The sequence below is a fragment of the Cygnus atratus genome, chromosome Z (genome assembly GCF_013377495.2).
Source record: "Cygnus atratus isolate AKBS03 ecotype Queensland, Australia chromosome Z, CAtr_DNAZoo_HiC_assembly, whole genome shotgun sequence".
Lineage (NCBI taxonomy): Eukaryota > Metazoa > Chordata > Aves > Anseriformes > Anatidae > Cygnus > Cygnus atratus.
In genome coordinates this window covers 9,225,357-9,247,771 of record NC_066396.1, presented here as the reverse complement: position 1 = coordinate 9,247,771, position 22,415 = coordinate 9,225,357, and the positions used below count along the sequence as shown (strand labels likewise).

The 22,415-nt window shown below is 45.9% G+C and overlaps 1 protein-coding gene across 4 annotated transcripts in view; it reads left to right on the top strand.

Moving 5' to 3' along the window:
- FAM219A (family with sequence similarity 219 member A) overlaps positions 1 to 22,415 on the top strand; it is a 100,285-nt gene that overhangs the window by 65,571 nt on the left and 12,299 nt on the right. For all 4 annotated transcript variants that reach the window (XM_035565900.2, XM_035565904.2, XM_035565903.2 and 1 more), the window contains exon 3: positions 19,498 to 19,600. In XM_035565900.2, coding sequence (XP_035421793.1) covers positions 19,498 to 19,600 — 103 coding nt within the window. The remainder of the gene's footprint in view (positions 1 to 19,497; positions 19,601 to 22,415) is intronic.

The following is a 22,415-nucleotide window of genomic DNA, read 5'->3' as shown; positions in this document are numbered from 1 at the left end:
GCCTTAAACTGTACCTGACAGCTAATTGAATTTGTTCTGACTATTCAGTGGTGTGGGCTCCCCCTTTGTCTTCTCTGTGCTGCACACTCAGCTCTTAACTGGGAAAGGTTACTGCCTGCTTATTGAATGTTGGGGCTAAAGTGCTGTGTCAGCAGACCAGGGCTCTACTATGGAGAAATAACACATACTTTCTCAAAGGGAAGGGGTTAATGCTGGTGTAGGAATTCACTGCAATTCGTGTTCTTTAAATGCTATCCTTACGCGTGGAGGATGCTCACAGCACCCTGAAAACTTCTCGTCATTTCTCTCTTAAAGGATCCTTCAGAGACTCGGGAAAGTTTCCAACCTCAGTGTGCCACAGTGGCAGAGCAGAATGGATGAGAATGTCATCGATATTTGTATTCTGGCAATAGCAGGGTCCTCGTTAGGCGAGGGTACCCTGGTGGTCTTGGAAGCAGACCTGAGCTGAACATTAACGGAGGATCATTCACGGAGCCCTTCTGCCCTGTCTTGTCTCCACTTAGAGCAGCCAGCGTTGCACCAAGCTGTGCACAGCAGAGCCCCAGTGTGCCAGGCACAGTACAGCAGTGCAGCTGAGCACCACCCGTGTGCCCAGGCTTTTATGGTTTCAGTAAGGGAAATGTACCAAATGACGGACAAGAGGTGGGAATGGAGCAACAGCAGCAAACTAAACATGTTTTTTTTGCTCAGTTAGCAACTGTTGGACTTCATCATGTCCATCAGTTTCAGCTCAGAGGGCTGGGGAGAAGAGCTTCCCCAAAGTGGGGGAATCAGCATGTTTCTTTCACAGTGCTTCATGGAGGGAAGAGGGCTGGTTGAAGCAGGTCACAGAGCGTGTTGCTCCATGGGCCTATGGTGGGCACACACAAAGGAGGCTGTTACCTTGGTTAGCAGAGCAGTGAAAGTGATTCGACAGCACCTCCAGCTGTTCTCAGGATCCAAGCTTGGGGTCAGAGATCCCTCCCACCTCTTACACCAACACCTTTATGGAGAACTTTTAGAAACAGAAATGAGGCTGCAGTGCAGACCATGGGGCCAGTTGTGCAATGAGGCTTCTGGATCTTGCACACCCTGGCTGGGACTCAGAGGGAGCTTTGCCTGTAGCCTGACAGCTGCTTCACCCCTGCAAGTAACGAGGCAGGTGGCCTCTTCAGGAAGGACCACAGCCTGTACCAGTTGCAGTCTTTCTGCTCTGCTGCATGCAGAAACCCCTCTGGCACCTCTCGTCTTTTTCTCTCAACCTCAAGCTTTTGGCACAGCTCTTTTCTTGTTCCACTTGGCAGCTATTCTCTATAAAGCAGGTCTCGCTGAAGGAAAGTAAAGCTGTTTTTATAGATGCCACATACTTACCAAGATTTTATTTAAAAAGTTGTAAAGTCACAGCAGTAATTGGACAGTCTGATCCCATTTCTCCAGTTGCTTAACACAGCTATCATTCAAAGAGCTTTAATTACTGACTGAATCATGGCTGAGTAGCTTGTGCTGAGGGTAGGCATTTATTGCATCATTCATGGAAATGAGGCATCACAGTTGGGTACTGTGTAAAACAGTCATAGTCCCTTTTGTGAAACCTCTTCCAGAAGGAGAAACAGAATTTGTTCATCAGTTTTTAAAACATATGAGTATTCCCCAAATCCTTTTTCTAAATTAACCTGTAGAAAAAGCATGTCCGACAGACAGCCTTTGTGTTTCTTTCTCCAGCTCTGATTAAGAGGGGAAAGAAAGGATAGCAAACACATTCTTGCCAGGTAGATCCAGCTTGTTGGATTCATTTGCTTAAAGAGTCATCTCCAACTTCTCCTTTGTAATCATTGTGATCTGTTCCTCCCTGCCTCCAGCCTTGGCCAGTACTAGTGGTGGATTCCTGTTCTCTGCTTTGCAAACTGCTCCTCTCCCAGGTTTTGTCCTGCTTTCTCTCTCTGTGAAACATTTCATCCTCACGTTTCGTGACTGCACAACTCAGCCATTGCCTCTTCCCAGCTCCTGACTTCTGCTCCGTGTCCCTCTTGCCTGTGAACTCTGCCCAAATCTTTTCTTTTTTTTTTCATCTCTGTCCTCTGCTCTGGTGCTTAGCTCTGTGCCCTTTTCTTCTCTCAATTCTTACCCTGAGAAGAGCTTGAATTGATTCAGCCTAAGCCTCTGTGGACGGGGAGCTGTTTCAATTCCATCTTTAAAGTAACACTTTTCTATAGTACAATAAAATAGATCTTCTACAGGGTGTTAAGGCACTTCTGTTGTAAACCCAAAGTCATCATGTAAAGTTTACTGTAAGTGAATTTATCTACCTTCTGCTCTAAATTCAAGGCAATCCCTGTGTTTTCCAAACAACCTACATACATACCCACTTTTTTACTCCCTGCTATGAAATGGTGCAATCAAGTCAGCAGGTGTTGATGTCTCTTGGAGGAACAATGCACTCTCCCATCTAGCTCAGCAGGCTGAATTTCAGGAGATCAAAAGTGCTTTCTGCCATGAGTAAACTGTGAGCTGGCTATGAGAAGAGGGTTTGATCGCACCGGTTGTTTCAGAGCTGCGGGCTGCTGGCAGCAGTGAAGCCCGGGCTTCACTGCAATGAAGCTCCCAGGAAACATTGTGCCAGAAAATAGCCCCTCTCAGTCTGCCTCCACTACCGAGCCCAAAATAAGAGCAGGTTTTCAAAAAAATAAAGGTTTGCTTTGATTTATTTAAAATACTAGTTGTAAGACTAGCAATTTGGGAGAAGAGATGAAGATTACAAGTGAGTCAATTTTACTTTGTATAAGTTGATGTGAGAAGCAGTGTTTGACATATTAAATGACACAGTGTTAAGAATAGATCCTGAGCAAGGCTAGCATATTTAATATTTAAAATGATGCTGTCAGGCATGGGTAGTCTGAGTCCAGAACAGAGGCTGCTCTTTAAAAATAAGATTTTCCTGTTTTGTTTAAAATTTTTAAAGAAGAAACAGGTATCTTAGGCTTAAAGTCATCAGTAAACCCTAGCACTTTATTTTTGTACATTCACTGAAAGAATATGTACTAGCTCCTTCCAAAAGTATTCACAAATCCATGTCTAATTTGCAAGGTGTTTCTGGATAGAACAGGTTGGGAGGCTCAAGACATAAAACAACTTTGCCTTGTTTAGCTACTAATAGAGACTTTCAGTCAGAATATGGAAGATTCAAGTTCTTTCTCTGCCTGAATGCTTTAACTACCAGGCTGAAATGTGGCTTTACTCAGCTTCTGATCTTTGGGGCAGGACGACAAAGCAATTGCAAAATGTAGAAACAAAACCTTGACGTAGATATTTCAGTGCAGGCAGATGCTATGTTCTTAATGCCTCCCAGCTCACATAACTGACTCACTTCTGCCTATGTGCACAAAAGCTAAGGTACAGGATAGTCCTTGGATTTAGCTTTATAAAGTGTTTTGCTACCCTTCATTGAAAGGGGATGATCAGCCACACAAGGAGGTGATGTCCTGTCCTTTGCTGACAATGTTCCTCTTTGTGCCTGCAATAAAACTGTCATAGCTGTGCAGGAGTTTCCACCTTCTTAGAAAGTGGCGTTATGGGCACATTATGGCTGTACTCTCCTCTGCCTCAGTGTAGGGCAGAGAAAGAGGAAAGGGCAGGAATAAAGGGGGAAAAGCAGTCTCCATTTACCTGGTTATGACTATCAGATGGGGAATGACAGGATAATCTGGAGAGTTGTAAGAGGAGTGGAAAGACTGTAAGAAGTCTGTTTGTAAGAAGTCTGCCTTTGTGGCAGTGAGGAGTGATACCAACATGGCCAAGCTGGCCATCAATTGCCTGCAGCGTCTGATGGGTACTTTGTTCCCAGCCTGTTACTTTTCACACCTTAATCGTATTAGGGAAAACCTTTTTCACCACAAGAAAAGTGGAGCACTGAAAAACTTTTCTCAGGGGGAATGTGTCAGCTCCATCCTTGGAGGTTTTCAAAACCTGACTGAATAAAGCTCTGAGCAGCCCAGTCTGATCCAGTGGGTGATCCTGTTTTGAGCAAGGCACTGGGCTAAAAAGCTCCTGAGGTGCCTTCCAACCTGAAGTATCCTATGATCCCATTGCTGGTTTGACCTCCAGTTATTTTTTTCAGATGTCATATCCTTTCTAAGTCCTATCTAGTTATTTTCTTGGGATCCCAACGCAAACCCAATAGGATTTGCAGAGGCTGACGTAGGTAACTTGAGTGTGCTGGCACAGAGCAGTCCTCTTCCACAAACATGAGGTCCACTGGTAAACAAGAGAAACCCAATTGCTGTTTCATTTTCACTGTTACAAATGTTTTTCTTTCTAAATTTTTGTTATTGCTCTATTCTTTCTCTTTAATCCACCAAACCTCCCCAATTGTACAGTGATTACATTTAAGAATATATTAAAATTAATTTTCTTCTTTGCTTTTACCTCTGACTGACTCCAGTGCACAGACAGGGTAATTTGTTCTTTTACAGATGTGTCTCCTGACTGGCATTTTATCCATGTCTCTCAATGTCGAGCGATCTTTTACTACCAGCAAGCAGCCTTATTTCTTGCACTCATTGTGTCCTAGCGGAACAAGGGCATTCACAAAGGGTAGGAGTGGAATATTATGAAGCAGAAACAAATTCAAGATGGTTGTGCAAGTTTTCATGTGAGGTGCAGCACAGGTGACAAACAAGCACCTGCTAATGCAGCTGTACAACAGCTCCATTTCTTAGACCAGTTTGGGCTCTTCTTAGCATTGCTGATGTCTCCAGCAGCCATTGGGGAAGGCAGTTTAGTCTCAACTTGGCAGAAGGATTTTTTTCCACTGTAATTTGGGTTTTTAAGGGGAATTTGCAAGAAAAGATCATGACCCAGAGCCCCATCACACGTCAATCCCTACATGCTGCCTGCCACAAATGATTAAGAAAAAAATAAAAAAGTGGATGAATCCTCCCCTTCTATGTTCTTTCCCATTTATACACCATGTATTATTTTTTTTTCTGCAGGATGGGGGGAGCATTTTTTAAGCAGAGGAAGTTAAAATTCATCCTGAAGAATGAGGTCTGTTATTTTGATGACTTAAAAACACTGTTTTCATCTTCTTAGAAGAATTTAGGGCAGGAGTGGAGGCAGTGGGCAGGTAGATGTTCAACACTGTTAGAGGTACAGAGATTCTCTTGGGAAAAAATGAATGCTGGTCTGGAGCAAACTGTGATGTATTGCTTACAGCAAAGAAGAAAGAAATTCTCTTTCATGATCTCGGAGTCTTTGGAACAAAGAGATGCTTATGAAAAGCTGATTGTCGTATCTAACGAGGTAACAGAATAAGGCTAAAAGTTTTCTAACACAGGGTACAACAATAACAACAAAAGCAGCTTGCCAGACCTCATAGACCAGCTGTATTATCCAGAGGCAGAATCACAGAATTGTGAAAAACTAAGCAAAGAATATTGGAGACCTAAAACTGAAGACTCTTGAGTACATTTCTTGTGGTCGTTCACCTCAACAAATGATTTACTTTTGCTTCCTGAGTACTGTACTCACCATGTAGTTAGCACTCAAGAGGGCTTTTAGCAGTGGTTAACAGAGCTGCTGAAAGTCTAAATACTCTGGGCCTGTGTACTCTGAGTACCTGTGGAGGAGACAGCAGTATGGTAGGTGGAATGAAAGGATAAATATTGATATCAGGACTTGTACATGGCCAACATTGTAAAAGCTTTTCATTGGGGCAGTCCTTAAAAACCTCTAGGGCTTGATAAACACGGATACATACCTCTGCTTATTCAGCAGTGCTGAAGTCACCCCAGGCTGGTGGCCTTGGTCCTCAGAGCTTCCAGAGGCAGGGAGTGCCCCATGGGAGCTAGGCCTGAGCGCTGACTTGTGCCTTCTTCCTTTGGCCCACAATGTTGTGAGACATTTTTAGGTACCAAAGCCTGCCCTGAGACATCAAGTTAGGTGGGATCATTTTAGCTGGCTGATTCTAGTTGTAATTTTTGACTTCACTTGGAGGCTGTCATATGTAACCAGTAAGCACAACCTCTTTCAGGATGATGCCATGCCAGGTCCCCAGCACTTTGCTCTGTCATCACTAGACGTCTGCTGACTGTCCTGAGAATCTATGCAGACGACCAGATTGTGGAGCCAGCAGTGAATCCTAAGTAGGATTTTCCACAAGGTGAACCAAAGTAAGCAGGGTGCATTTAACTCTTGAAGTAAGAAAACTATACAGCCACTGAGGCCTTTCCAGAGCACGAAGTGTGGTAGGTTTTAACCTCCAAGTTTTCCTGTCTGTGTTTCTGCAATTTTTACTCTCAAAGAGCAAAATTTCATTATTGGCTTCCAAACAATAAATCTGAAGCTGCTGCCCTACCACAGAGAACCAGCCCAGAGCAGCAGCACCCACACTGCCACAAAGCACCCACACCAGCACAGAAACAACAGAGGTACTTTGCCAGGTTCCTATTTATTCCAGTTCACCGTCTTTAAGCAACAAATTAATTCAATTTACAGAAGAAAAACCTTTCTGCCCCCAGTTTTTGATCCCATCCTCTCCAGAGGGACGTGGAAGAGTGAGGGCTCTGTGTGCCTTTCCCACCCGAGGCTGCTGCAGAGGTGATACTGTCAGAGCTGCTCAGACAGCTTCGTCAGCGTGCTCAGGGGAGGAGATGCTGCTTGCTCTCCCTTAAACGTTACTGGCCCCTGTAGAGCTGGTAGGAGGAAACCTTGTTCCTGTCATTGGCCTGAGCCAGTGTGACTTCAGGCGCCTGGGGAACAGACACAGAGGATGCAAAAATGCCAGTTTGAGTTGTTTTTCTGGCTCTACACAGTTTTTGTCCTTACATGCTCCATGTCAGGGTGTGTCTTCCCATGCTTTGCTGGGTTAAGTGTTGGTGATCGGAAAATGCACACACTGCCCAGGGAGAGACTCTCTTGAAAACAGGCCGGCACATCCCACTGCCCCCAGATTTTTGCTTAAGTGCTATCCCTGGAAAGGACAGGGTTGTCAGTCCAAGGGCTTCCTCCACATCTCTGCTGATGCTGACCCGAGAGAAGTTGAAGGTTTTTATTCCCCGAAGCGTAGTGTTGCCCTTCTGATCACCTCGCAAGTGCAGCTGTTAGCAGCCAAAAAGGCTCACTGAAAGCAGAGAGTGTTTTCTGCCACCCTATCCCTCTGCTCACAGCTTTTCCCCATCCTCCTTGAGCACTGCGCATGCCAGAATCAGTGGGGCGGAGAGACTGTCAGGAAATCTGAGCATTACAGCTATTTCCGTTTGGGTCTTGGCAGAAGCCAGGCTCTTTCCAGCATCTTGTGTGAGAGAAGGAGATTCTAAGCTTGAGAGTTATTGGACAGGTTGTGGGTGTGGGTGTGGGTGTGTGTGTACACCATGGCTGCTTCATCCTCCCTGCACTTGCCTGAACTTTTTGCCTTGGGGGAACTGGTTCCTTTCCCCACCCCAGTCTGTGCATTCAGAGAGTTTCTGATGTTGTTTCACACTGAAGTTGTCTCCAGGACAGCTAGTCCCATCTCCCATCACCCCTACTTTCTGTCCCTGGGGTAATTTGAGATGCAGTGTGACTTCGAGCTGCTGAATCTTCCATAGAGGGAAATAATGAGACAAAAAAGACGACAATTGCTGCTTACCCTGCACACAGTTGGTTGGCAGTGGAAATCTGTGTTCTTGATTCAAAACAGATTATGAACAGGCAGATTAGTTTCTTTGAAAAATGCATACCAAAAAGAAAAACAAAACAGCCTTGTGTTTTTGCAAAGGCTTTCTGAAATACCACCATGCCGTAAGACAGCTCCTCACATCTTCTGCTCTAAATTGCAGTCTGTAGCTTTGTTTCTTGCACATCCTGCTGCTGAATTTCCTTCCCTCCCCTTCACCCCTTCCTGTTCACCCGGCAGCACCGCCTGGCTGAAGGGCAGGCAGGTCATTTTTATAAAGTCCTTTGAAAGGGACTGGAATTAACACTGACTGGTAAAGTTGAGTGTTTTTGTCAGGAAAAAAAAGCTGACCCTCCTTGCTCCACTTTTTCATCATTAGCTTCAACCCACTTTTGCTGTGTTTAAGAATACGTGTGTAGAAGTTAAAGCCTGTTGTAAATCTTAATTATTGAAAGATAATTCAAACTGAAGTTGGAACCAGGAGGAGCTGTACATCACTGAAACACCTACCATTTTAACTGCCTGTACTGCTTACACACATTCTGTTTTCTGTCTTAATTTCCTCAGGCATGGAACTATGTCTTATATACACACTCTCTAGTTCCCTTAGTGCTGCTGCAGTAAAATCTTGCTTGCTGAGACCCTCAGGCTGTTTCTCTCCTTTCTTCTACTCTTACAACTCTTCTGTTCCTTTTATCCCAGCTCCAACTCTGGTCAGGCAGCCAAACATTTAACTATACAGCAATAAACCTCATGCTTGTATGCTGCAGGAGATTTTAGCTCACTGAAATGTATTTGCCAAGTGAAGCTGAATATGCGTGTACCACAGCCCAGCACAAACCTGACCCACACGTGCAATGAGCACAGAAATTACAATAATTCCCGTATTGCTTTTGCTTGCCTCCTCCCCTTTGTCTTAGAAATGCTGTAGAAAATCCTTAGCTAATGGTCTTTTGATAAGCAAATCCGAGCTGGTATTTTTCCTCCCCTGGGTGAATACAGCTGCCCATCATGGAGGGAGGTAGAAGTGTCAGCCTGCCATCGTTTCTGCCTCACTGGGTCACTGAGGAGAGCGGGTCGGTGGCAGGGGCTCTGCAGCTGCAGCCTGGGGAAAGATCTCATTTAGTGCTGCGGTGGTGAGAGCAGGCAGCTGGGGGCAGAGGCAGAAACCTCCCTTGCCAGCTGCTAGGGGGAGGCAGATGCTCAAACCAATCAATGGGATCACATCAGGCCTTTTGGTGTGGCAAGGCAGAAAATTCTGACTCTGCAAGAGGGTAAGGAACATGCAGAGCTCTGAAACACAGGGTCTGACACTCAGAGCCTAGTTTGTACCTGCCTCCCCTTCACCCAGCCTCCCTTTTACAGCCCCCAGCAAGCAGTGTGAAACCTGGCTTAGGCCAGCAGGGCTTTAGCACCCGGCCTCTGTGGCTGTGAATGACAGCTGCATTGGGGTGGCCAGCAGAGTGACATGGGGATGGCACTGCCATACCGCAGCCCTGGATGGGCTTGACATCAGAGATGTATATTGAGGACTGTCGTCATCTCTACCTGTACGTTGCTGTTATCTCCAGAGTGAGCCCCTTTGAACTCTGCCTGCAGCCAGAACTGCCGCTCCTCAGACAGGCCTCAGCTCAGTGGTGCACGCACCTGATTGCCAGGCTCTGTGTTTTGGGAAGACATCTCTAATCCCCCAGCCCTGCAGCACTCAAAGCAGCTGCAGCCAGCAGTCTTGGGCCCAGAAAGCCCCTTTCGGCTTGTCTTTCAAGCCCTTTTCTCAGGGTTTTCAGCAGGGATGTGTTTTCTCTGGCCAGTCCCATTTCCCTCTGCCTTTTGAGGCAGCTTCCAAACCCTCAGCCCTTCTCCCCATCCTAGACACTAAGCAGCATAAAATAGTTGATAACAGCAGCCTGCCATCTGCTCCATCATCCTCTATTCACCAATGCTGCCACATTGCAGCCATTCCTGATAAAAGAGATGGGAGATGCCTTGAGGATGGGAAAAGGGTTGATCATTTGTAATAGTTTGGGACTAATCCCCACGCCCAGCTCTGACGTCTCTGCCAAAGCGGGATCAGGGCTGGAAGAGGAGGGTGGAGGTATGCTGACCCCTCTGTCGGGGCTCCCTACAAGGGTGTAAGGGATCACAGCACTGGCCGGCCCCATCCTTTAGAGCACGTGGCAGAGGATGTAAAGCCAGGGAAGAAGCCACAAGCTTTCTTTGAGCATTCTGCAAGTAGGAAAGCAGCTCCTGCTCATCCCTTGGGCTGGGCCAGCCACATAAATCCACAGCAAAGTGATGTGGATATCAAAATGCCAGGCTAGGCTTTTTGAAACTGTACGTGTGAGGTCGGTGGCTGCCCTAGATAAACTGTGCCTGCCTCTCTCCATGCCACCCGGCGAGACATCAAAAGAGAGGAGTGGGAGCCTTTTCGCTGCACCCAGTACAAAGCCCAGGCTGCTGTGCTGAGCTGTCCCCATGGGCCACCATGCCCCAGTGATCCGGGAGCAGCCCCAGGTGCCACCCAGCTTTTGCAGGTACTCCTGCTGCAGAAGAAGCGTGGCAGTGTGCCACACACGGGGCTCGCACAGACATCCCCACCCTGCTCCAAGGGGGAGCATATGATATTAGAGGCCAGCATCCCTCTGAAATAGAACTCCTGCCAACCTAATTAACAAAAGCTTAATCAGCAGATTGGTTAATCATAAAATTATTAAATAACTAATTGAGCTATAAGGCTCTTTGTCAAATTTCCAGACAATGGAAGCCTCGCTAAGGGAGAGATCAGGTCAGTAATCCGGCTAAGGGAGCGGGTTTGCTGTGCAGGAGGGCTCTCCAGCAGAGCTGCTGCTGTTCCAAACAGCCAGGACTCGGGCTGACAAACTGAATAGCAGGAAGAGGCACCCCGGGTTGTACGTATCCTGTTCTCCCACAAAGATTCACAATAAACAGGCAATTCATCTAGTGAAACAGTGCCTGAAAGTCCTCATCTAGCAAGGAGAATATTTGTAGGGTGGCGTGCTAAGTTAGTAACACTCTCCCTTTCCCAGGGAAGAAAACAATAGGTACCCTACTGCAGAGCAGGCATTTGTCAAACATGATGGAGTGAGGAGTACCCATCCATTCAGTGTGTTAACCAGCCCCTTTGCCTTATTCTTTTTAATTTTGTTAGGTAGAAAATGTATAGCTTTGTTTGAAATACCTAGGGTTGTAGAAACCCAGTGTAGCAAATGATAAAACAGAGTGGATCAAATATTTGACATTTTGCTGCTAAATCAGGGCCAGAAACAGGACTGGGACTGTCAGCTGCAGTCCAGTCCTGGGAACAGGAAAAATCCAAAGGTCTTTTCCAAGCACGATGATGGAGTCAGCGAGCTGAGAGTCCCTTCCAAGCCCGCGTGCTGCCTGGGGCATTAGCACTTCTGTCCTTATTTGTTTTGGTTTCTGGATGGGAACCCAACAAGTCATTCCAACCCGTGGTATCTGCCAGCCAGTGAAAGCTTTCCCAATTGCAACATATTAAAAATAAATTCAGTCTGTAGTTTATATAGGCTATAAAACACATGCTCCCTACCATAGACCAATCATTTAGTGTGTATTTTAGACTCACACAAGCATGGAAACTTGATTAAGTGTATATGCAGTTCAAGCCTACTTATGTCAAGCTCTGTTCAAGTGTTTTTTATACAAATATGCACTGCACAATGATCTCTGTAACTGAGACCGTGAGTATTCAGCTAAGCAAATTTGTACTGTCTGTTACTCTCCTAAATACACACCACACTTACTGCATGCATCAGTGACCTTAATGCTTCTTCACAGAACTTCAGGACCATAACAAATGTGATGTGGGCACTAAGATTGACTCTGTTTCTCTGGTAGATTATTGCTGTGCCTTTAGCATAAGTGATGCTTTAAATGAAGACAGCTATTACCAATAAGAATTAAATTGCATTTAATAGACTACTTTTTTATTATTTATTTTTTTTGTCTAATATACCAAGCAGCAGACTCGGAACAAGCAAATGACCTTGTCTTAAACCTGTATTCAACTGAGTAGAAATAATGTTGAAGGGACCATTTGCAGAAGTCTTTCCAGATGAAATAACTTAATTTTCTCTGTCCCTTTAAAATATGTAAAGGGAGAGAGTAACTCAAGTTTATGGATTATATTTTGTAGAGTTCACTTTATAAACTGAAACTTTTTAGCTAGGCTTGTCAGGTTGCAAGCACTTCCCCAGGTATCTATGTTTGTTCTTTTGGCTGGTAGGGAAAATATTCTTTGAAAAACAGTTGAAAATACCAAAAAAAAAATCTTTCTGAAGGTAAATGTGAAAGAAGAAAAAAATACATATAAATAAAACTGATGTTGTTCATACATTCCAATTTTGACAGTGATGGATGAAATCTTTATATTCAGTATTTTGCAGCCATTAGGAATAAAAGTCTCAATCTTTAATAAGTGAAAAAGCACGAGCTGAATCACAACAAAATGCCCTTGTGAGCTGGGAGCTGCGACAACAGATGCATTTGAAATGAGCCCAGATAGATGCTGAAAGCTGAAGAGAGATCAGTTGCTGCCTGCTGCTACGTAGTCACAACCTGTCTGAATAAGATGGCTGCAGAGACAGAGCAGGGAGAGGACAGGGAGCCAGGAGTCCCCATCTTCTGCTTCCCCACTTTTGGGGAAGAAAACTCCCCACTCCAGATGCTTTACGTGGCTTGAAGGTAAAGCAGTTAAATAGTTTCTCCCATCAGTAAAATATAGCTTACTGCTTCACAAAGGTGATTCATGATTATACCATGCCATGAAGAGGTAAAATCGGCTGTGTTCAAAACAGTAAATTATTTCCCTAATGTTTACAGCCATAAGGTTTTCTTTGCTAGATAGCTAGCTGCACTGGATATCCAGCTCTCCTTCATGCCAGAGCCCAATAGTGGATATAAACAAAGAAGTCATTCTTTCCTATAATCACGTGAAGGTCAGATAAATGAGCTTTGGGGCTGGGACAGAGTGTCTAGGGTATGGGGGCATGCTGTTGGAACATAAAGCCAATTTGTGAGATGTTTTTGGTGGGAGTGGATTCTAGCTTTGGAGGACTGGAGCAGTCATATACCTGTCCTCCTCTGTGCTAAGGAAAAGCACGGCACTTAGTTTCATGTTTGCTGAAGGGAAATGCAAGAAGTAACATCAGTCTGGCCACACAGAAACCTTTCTAACTTGTGGAGCCAAGACAAGCATTCCCCAGGAGTTAGCCCCGCATTGCTGTGCAGGCAGTGCACTGACTGCTGGTTGTAGTAGCTCCTGTGTTAGAAGTTGAGAGCTGCATCCTCAGAAGAGAGACGCAAACGACTTCTCTGTACTGTACTGTATACCACTTCTGTCTCTGGTCAGGCCATCAGGGGAGCTTAAAACTACTGCCTGGCAGGGTCCGTGCCAGCTCTCACTCATGCCAAAGGGACAGAGCAGCAGCCAGAGCAGCAAAACAGAAGAAAATGCAGCTACTTGGGTGCTTAAAACCTGGTCCAGGAGGGACCTTGGAGGACAGATTTGTATGCCTGCCCTTGTTGAGAGTTCTCACAATTAGACACAGCTTGCTAATCTCCCCAAGTTTGGCTGGGTCAGCAAAATCGAGGTGCTTTGAGTGAAAATATTGTCTTGCACAACTTTCCCAAGTTGGGAGCTGGATGACATAGCTATCTGACCCCTACTTATGTGAAGAGTCTTTTCTGAAGCTGGGTGAAACAATCCCAGTTCAGACAGCCCGTTCTGAGTAATCAGTGCCAGCACTTAGCACATACCAGCTTTAAACCATATTCCTTGTGTTCAGAGCAGCAGGCTGGCCACAGACAGACCCTTTTCATTTCTGCTCCGCCTATCTAGTAAAAATCACTTTTCTTTTGCCTTTCTTTCTCGTTCAGGGAGACACAGACACAGCCATGCTAATACCACCCGCATGGTCACACACACACGCTCCAAATCTCCCCAGGGAGCACAGCCCCCGTCAGCACCGGCATAGCCACAGCACACAGCATTCATCTACCTCCCTTTCTATACAGCATGCAGGCAAAGCCCCTGTTGAAGTGCACCCTGAAATCTCTCCAAGGAGTGACACAGGCCCAGCTGCCAAATGCTCTCTCAGAGGTGAAATTTCGGGACGGTTTCAGTGTTAAGTAGATGCATGCCGACATCCCGGGGCTGAATGGTGCTGAGCTGGGCTCAGGGTTTGGGCTCCAAGTGGGAGCTGAAGTCAGCATTTTGTTCGTTCTCCCTCCGTTTGTTCATGACTCTGTTGATCATTCAGCGGGATGTGAACGGACAGATTAATCTTATTTACTGTGCAATTTAAATTCTCGGCTTGCTTGAGAAGGTGGAATTCATCAGGGAGTCACTGCAGTCCTCAGCCTCTGAAATGGTCTTGGCTGACAGTGGGGGACAGAGGAGCAAATACATCCCAAAATCTCATTTCGTAGATCTTGAAGGTGGAAAAATACAACTCTGTCACACTGGATTACTTTCTCTTTGTCTTCCCACTGCATCAAATCCCATGGACCCACACTGCACAGTCCCCATGCCAGGAAGCTCCATCTCCTCCCACCTCGGCAGGTTCACAAGCAGTTGAGGTGGTGAGGTTCAGCTAGCAGCTCTCAGCAAAGACAGGAGCAGGCAGTGCCTGCCTGCTTCCAACCCACAGTGCTAAGGAAGCAAATCGGCCTCATCTGCCACCAAACAGCATTTGTGCTGATCAGGCTGCCTCAAATGAGGGGGATACCCACTGCACTGTGGCAGCGAGACACAACAGCATCCTAAGCCACTCTCAACCCAAACTGTCTGACCATAGCCAGAGTCAGCATCTTGAGACAAATGGGAAGCATGGATTTGGGGATTCAGACTCTCCAAATAGATCTTCAGCATAGCACGAGCTGATGCTCACCAAATTCCTGGGTTGTCTGCTTTGCCTGATACTGCAAAAGGAGCAGTTCTGCAGGAGACCAAAATGTATGCTATTTTTTACCGTTTCTGGCTAAGACAGAGTGTAGACAAAACCAATGCCACACATAGCAACGTGTACCAAAGAAGCTGCTCAGAATTCCAATTAAAAACAAAACAAACAAATAAGTAAAAAATAAATTTAAAAAAAAAGGAAAATGTAATTAAAACTGGTTATGATTTTTTTAAATACTGAATCCCAAAGAATGATTGTAATGATTTATTCCGCTCTGATGTTTTACGTAGACACAATCATGTAAGTTCATTCTGCTTCACATTCTCCATTACTATCTTCCCTTGTCAGAAAGGAACCAGACACATCCAGCCAGTTGAACAAGTAACGATTTTACAGTGCACTTCCTGCTATTCAGAGGTGTACAGGGGTGTTGAAAGGATTCTGGACCCCTCCCCACGTACACACACACACACGTGCACACATGTGTGTCACTCCACACTTTCCTCTTCCAATACACTCTCCAGGATTAGTTTAGGTGGAAGTGGTGCAGCCACAATCCCCAGTGCATCAGGTTGTCCGTGCTTTCTAAGCTCTCCGCTGAAACAGAAGTTTGCTGCACTCAAACGTGCAGCCAGGTAGATTACCCGACACAGCAACCCTACTAATGATCATTCATGACCTTCAGACTCCTGATTGAGCATACTTTTTAATGTTAAAGGCACACACTGGCTGCTTCATACCCTCCCAGACTCTGTTCTGTTGTGCACAGGAAGCATCTGTCTGGAAAATTAGTGAAAAGAAGCAGAAACTCAGATTTGGGTGAAGCTGTCTCAACCCCATCTCTGCCAGCCCTGCGAGAATTGCTTGCCTGTTGGCTCTGCATCACATCTGTACTTACAGTATGCTCACTCACCCATAACCGACTGCTTCATGGGAAGGGGATGACAAGCCACATGGGTGTGAAGATTTCACTAGGTACAACGATAAAAAGTGTAACAGCCAGGTGAAATGAAAGCTGAACAACTCATTTCAAATACTTGCAAATGCCACATTAAGAGCATTGTTGGAGCTCTGCTCTTATAATGCCCTTTTACTGCCAACAGTTAGCAATTTCTCTGAAATAGCTGGAGAACAGCCTTGTTTCATTCTGGTTTCCCAATCTCCAAGTCTCTGTCATTCACCTTGTATCTCTGCTGTATTAGCTTTTTACTGATCATCAAACAGCCAACTCAGCAGGCACGAAATAACTGGTGTCTGGGAATCACAGTCTTCTGTTCCTTCATTTGTTCTTGTGTGTCCCATTTTCTCTGTATTTGGCACCAGTGCCTGTTAACAACCCTTCCTCATTCTGGTGCCTGAGAGTTGCCCAGAATTAGGTGGTTTTGTAGGGTCGGTATCGATTTTCCATCAGGCTGTGTTGCCTTCCTGGAAGTTTGTTGCACGTACTGGAATACCGCAGGCAGCACGGGCAGTCCTAGACATGGAGAGCCTTTGCATAGCCAGTGCCAGCCAGAAGTTGCCATGGGCAGAAGACAAACTAAGCCTATCCTCCGTGGTGGGGCCATGCCCCCCTGTGTCTCAGGTTGTGCCCTTGAGGTTTTTAGGGAGACAAGCAGGAACATGGGTGTCATTTAAGTCCAATGGGGAATATTTGACTACCGTACCAGAGAGTCTGGATTACTCAGAAGGAAAGAGCCCCTTTCTTTTTCATGCAGTCCTAACCTTGAGAATTGCCCACGGGCTTGGTTCCTAGCTTTCACACAAAGGTTAGCACAGCTGGGTCACTGGAGGGTGTTGTTGTTGGGATTCATGCTCATTTGGGTCTAACAACAGCCAGTATGGGGCAGCCTGTAAAGAAAAACGCTGTTTACTCTTCAAGACTAGGTTGTGGTTCCTTCTCTTTACCCGGCTGCTATATGATTGATTTGATTGCAGCTTCTGTGAAAACATATTTGTGAATTTACAGGTTTTTTGTAAACATGTTGGACCCTGACAGTAACATCATCAGAACTGCCTAAGTCAATCACATTTCTAAAAGGAACTTAGATATTTAGCATGTGGAGGTCTGGCCTTAAAACAAACATCTGGGAGGTAAAACTAAATGAGCTGAAAACCTGGGAAAGAGCTCGCTACCTATAAATGGGGTTCACCAACTTCACCTACTAGGCCAGGAGGAAGCACCAAGCAGAAAATGGGCACTGAAAGCCCACCATTCTCATGGACCCGGTGACTGGTGTGCAAGGCTGCCTAGAATTACTTCAGGGTAGTGGTGGAAGTAGCAGCAGTTCATACATAATACTTGTAAGACTTGGTTAGCTCGTTTCCTTGCCTCCAAGCCTGAAGTGACTGATACACATCTCCACCACCTTCCAGGAGCTTGTCCTGTCACTCCAGGGCTGGACAGACCTCCTGTTCTCCCTCCTATCTTTTGCTTTTTGGCCACCAGGGACTCAGGATTCATAGCATCCAACCTATCCAAGCATCCAAGCATCCAAGCTGACCTGTTGATTCATGATTAAGAAATTTGTCTGGGGACACAGGCATGGATGTCAGAATGACACTGTATTCCTGCAGTGCTATTTCTCTGGCAATATTCACTCCAAGCCACTAAGTAAGTGAAAGAAGGGGTTCAATAGGAGATGTCTTATCATTCAGCCTCACACATTGAATTATCACTCAGTAAGAGCAGAGGAATAGTCATGTGGAGACTTCCTGAAGGAAGAAGACACTTAGCTAAAGCCCATATTCATTAATTGAATGAGTAATCTGAATTGGAAAACAGCATTAGTGCTTGTAGTGAGTAATCAATAGGAATCAGAGAGCACCAGTACATTTTAAAGGCTCAGGCAAGCCTGAACTGTCTTGACAGAAAATGAAATCTGTAACCTTGTTTCTGAGTTATGCGCTTTTTGTGAGTTATACAGCATCTTGAAGTATTGGCAACTTGTTTTAGCACTGCATATTTGTGGCCAGCCACTAGAGCTCCTGGTGTAGATGGGTGGGAGCTGTTTTGTACTTAGGGTTGTAAACCTTTGCCTCCATAAAACCCCACTTTATCCCTCTGTGTTTGAATAGCGCCATTCACGTGGCCTGCAAAATACCAGCCTTTTTTTTTTTTTTTTTTTTCTGGAGACAAAGATAACCACTGCACTTGCAAGTTCCAGTCATGAGAAATTACTGTGATTTAAGGTTTTGACTTCGATACTCTATCAGTCTCTTTGTTGCTTATGCCAAAGAGAGTTATAGGTCTGGTCCTTCCCCTGCCAACTTCAATGAGCTTTTATTTACCTCTCCTGTCAGCACGAGCAGCGCTGGGCATGGTTTGTATGAGCATATACCCTTCTCTGCAGGTTCCTCAGCCACATGCATTACCACAGTATCTAGGCATCTCTGCTGCTTGTTTGTCCATCAAAAAAGGGAGCCTTGGACACATCCCCTTGCTCTTACCCCTGCGGTAAGGACAGAGTTGGCCTGTCTCACACTTGCACACCCGGGCAGGCACGCAGCTTTCCCACAACAAGCAACAGGTGCTTTTCTCTCCAAGGGGAATAAAACCTGCAAGCGAAGAATACATCAGCACATTTCACACACCCTGGGGGAAGGAGAAGCAAAACGAATTCACTATTCAGGTTCCCCAGCCAGCAGTCTGGTAAACCCCTATTATTCAGGCATGATACAAAAGTAGTTTCCAACATTTTCTCACACTCTGGAGAATGTTTTTAACCAGGCCTTTTCCTGCCTTGCTGGTCTCACACTCTGCTTTTCCCTACCAGACTTGCCTGGCATCGCAGGGTGAGTTTGGGGCAGTTAGCTCAGCTTTTGTGGCCAATTGCTGACTCAACCCGACTGGTTTCCCAAAAGGAATAAGGAAGGACTTTGAATCAGAAAATTGAATATCAGTTTATATGACAGCCCATCATAGATGGGCTCCTATGACTCCTATCCTGGAGGCAGGGATGATTTAATACAGCAAAAATGCTGCATTCCTGCGGAAGGCTTAGCTTTTGGACCTGAACTCTGGTTATGATCCTGTGGTGAGAAGTTATTAAGAAGAGAAATAGCCTCTCCTAAATGAGAAGCTAATTTTAATCCCCTCTTGCAATGAATACGCAAAAAAAAACCCCGCGTACTGTCAGAGGTTTAAGGTACATTTCAGCAGCAAATAGAACATGCTTTGAAAATTAAGCAAACAATATCCTGTTTAAAAATACAGCTGCACAACGTGCAGCTTTTTTATTTTACTTAAATAAAGAAATAAAGCTCGCAAGATTCAATGGGAGATAAAAGAGGAAGACACACTGGGGACATCACCGGCTGTCAGGAGGAGAAGAAGGGGAGGCAGCAACGTATTCGGCTGTGGGGTGTGTTAGTCCACTGAGTTGCCAGTCAGGGAAGTGGTCATAACTCAGGCATGGTGTCAAGCTAGGCTGGACTAACACTAAATGATGGTGCTGCATTGACGGAGGCTCTTTTCCGTCCCAGCTGGGCCCCTTGGTGGCAGCCTGAATAGGAGAAAATGTAAAAGGATAAATTCCCTTGCCCAGCATACAGTGCAGTCTCAGAGCCCATAGCTGCACAGAGGCAGGGGCTGTGCCCTTCCTCAGCCCCAGCGGGACAGTCACGGCCTGCATCCAGAAGCTCCATGGCCGTCATGGTGTGGTCTGGTCAGCAGGCTGCTGTGAGGCAGGGCATATGTGATTTAGCCCCTAGGGACCTTGGAGGCAACGGGACACAGCTCCTCCGGCCTTTGCTGTGTCTGCCTGGAAGATGGAGTGGTCATGTCCCGTGCTATTAATTCCGCCATGCCTTTTGCTGCTGTCAGGTCTGGGTTTCTGTAGCTAAGTGGTGACCTGCCAGGCTGTTGCCCTAATTCTGCTTTTCCCCTTTGTATCCCATATGCAGAGAAGCAGAGGGAGCTGGCTCGGAAGGGCTCCCTGAAGAACGGCAACATGGGCAGCCCAGTTAATCAGCAGCCCAAGAAGAACAACGTGATGGCACGGACAAGGTAAAGGACTGGAAAACTCAGATGTGCTCTAAGCTGCAATCCCTAATGGCCTTAAGATGGGCAAGGACAATGTTCATTGCCATTCCCCTACTGCCAAACACACAGCAAGAGCAGAGATGGCCCTTCCCAAACACTGTGCTGTGTTGCATCCCGTCCCCTGGAGGGACGTGGGGACAGCTGGGCCCAGGACGAGTGACAATACAGCCTGCAGGAGGCAGAGGCAGCCCAGCCTGGAGAGCGGCTTTTACCTGGGCAGGCAGTGATAGGAAAAGGGGGAATAGTTTTAAACTAAATGGGAAGAATTTAGATGAGATGTTTACTATAAGGATGGTGAGGCCCTGGCACAGGCTGCCCAGAGAAGCTGTGGCTGCCCCATCCCTGGCAGTGCCCAAGGCCAGGCTGGATGGGGCTTTGGGCAGCCTGGGCTGCTGGGAGGGGTCCCTGCCCATGGCAGGGGGTGGAACTAGATGGTCTTTAAGGTCCCTTCCAACCCCAACCATTCTGTGATTCTGTGATTCTATGAAAATCAGGGGTTTGATATGTTTGTCTTGAATACTCTGGGCGTCCTCATGTAGTGTTGTAATCCTGCTAGCGGGAGAGCATACAGTGCTGCTTCATGTAACAGCAAACTGCCTTAGAGCTTAGTCCTGACTTAGCTGCTTTTATCCCAGTAGTTCCCCTGCTTCTTTTTGAAAATGCGCTCTTCCCCATACTGATTAACTTAATGAAGACTTGTGTATAATTCATCCCTGCGTGCTTTGCTATACACCTCCTCCGCACTGTGAACAGCATGGTCATACTTTGCTGGCGCTGCTTTGGCTCATCTCTGTATGACAGTATCAGACAGTGCTACAGACCTCTGGAAACAAACAAGTTCTTACCTGAATACTTTCTTTCGGAGTATTTCTGTTTTTTTTTCCATACAGGCATCAGTACAATTGTGTATTGTTTACCTACATTCAGGGGCAGGAACCCGCTGAGTCAACAGGATTGCACTCTTTGCATGCTATGAGAAAGGTTGCAATTTTTATTGGAGGATCTTATGTAGAATGACAGCAGAATCTGCATTAAAGCTGGGTTTTTGTTGATGAATGAGAAACTTGCATGGATTACCATATATTAAGTAGAACAGGAGCTGTAGGTGAGAGTCTCTCTGTGCAACGCATCCAACAGATGAGGTTCCTTGTTTCAAATTAGTTCCCAAAACCCACAACAGCAGTCGTAAATCATGCCAGGGCTTTGTCAAGTTTTATTTGTAAGCACCTGCGATATTGGTGAAATATGCTACGCTGCTCACTGCTCCAAATTTGGTTGTTGAGACTACATTAAGGTGCCAGGCCCTTACTGGCAGTAAGAAATTCTGCAAATGCTCTCAGCTGGGTTTTCCATGCCCACTGCTCTTCTTTGTTTCCCAAATGCAAGCTGGGAAGACTTGGATTCTTTTGGCATTAGGCGGCACACTTGCTTCCCAAGAGGGATAGTAGCAGATTTGCTGCTTTAGAGAGACACTGAAATTAGTGGGGGAAGATAGTAAGGGAAGAGGACGAGATAAGTGCAGATGCCTACCTGTAAAATCAGTGACTTTTGACTGGAGGGGCTGCTGCTTCAGAGCTACCCCTGGAAGGAAGAGTATTTTGGTTTGGGAAGGTCCGAGCACTGAAGACCATGGACAAAAGCTTTAGAACAGCCAGCTCAGCTTTATTCCATCCATGGACATCAGAGCAGTGTTTGAGGACATGGAGACCCCTGCACAGCCAAGCTAAGCCTGCTGGCAATAGATTCACATCTCTTAGTTACTTTTCACACAGCTTTTAAAAGCTTCCTTTGGGATCTGCAAAACACAGGTTTGCAGCCACTGCCTTAGTAGCAGATGTAGCCAAGCTCCGTTGCTCCCATACAGCTGGGAGATGCCTGGCACAGGCTCTTGCTGGCATTCCTCATCCCCCAGCTCCCTTGGCTTTCTGGGAACCAAGCAGCACTCTGGGCACAGCCCTCACAATACCTCAGGCCTGCCATAGACAGGGCAACCCCAGGAGGGCAGAAAGATCATAACCTTGTTCACAAGGCTGCAGTACAATTAGAGACTCCAGTGGGATACACAGCAAAACATCCAGGTTCTAGTGGCTCTTTACGTCTGAACTGTTGGCTTCTTCCAGGCTCTATAGGAGAAGAAGCTAAAGCCATTTCCCCTTTTTTTGCTCTTGTCCTGATCAAATATGTTTTCTTCATTCAGGCAAAGTGTATTGCTTCTCCTTGTCCCTTCCCCACTTCCTCCTCCTTCCCCAAGGCCATTGTTCTTCGGTATTACTTGTATGAATTTCTGAAATCTGGCCTCTGGTACCAGGTTGCCTTCACCATTCAATCTTCTCCTGAGGCAGGGGCACAGCCAGCCTTACAGGAGAAAGAATCTGGATCCATAACATGCTCAGCCTCCCTAAGAGCAAATAAAATGTGAACAAGGTTGGTGTGATGCTGGCAATCCCTACTGCAAGCACAGGCAGAGCCCACAACACCATCTGCACTACTTCTACACAGCCAGATATTGTAGTCCACCCTAAGAATAAACTAAACTCCGATGTCGTTGTAAAATATTCCATGTTAAGCAACCAAAACCACCCAGACAAAAAGCTCATACCTGCAGATGAAAGCAGGTACAACTTAATCCCAGCTTTGTTCCAAGGACACTGGGAAGCAAAAAAAAAAAAAAAAAAAAAGCAATCGGGATGCAAGAAAAAGGCTTAAATCAGGGACAAAAACATCATAGTTTTAGCCTGTGGCAGAAAAGTTGAAGTTTCATTACTGCGAAAAAAGGCAT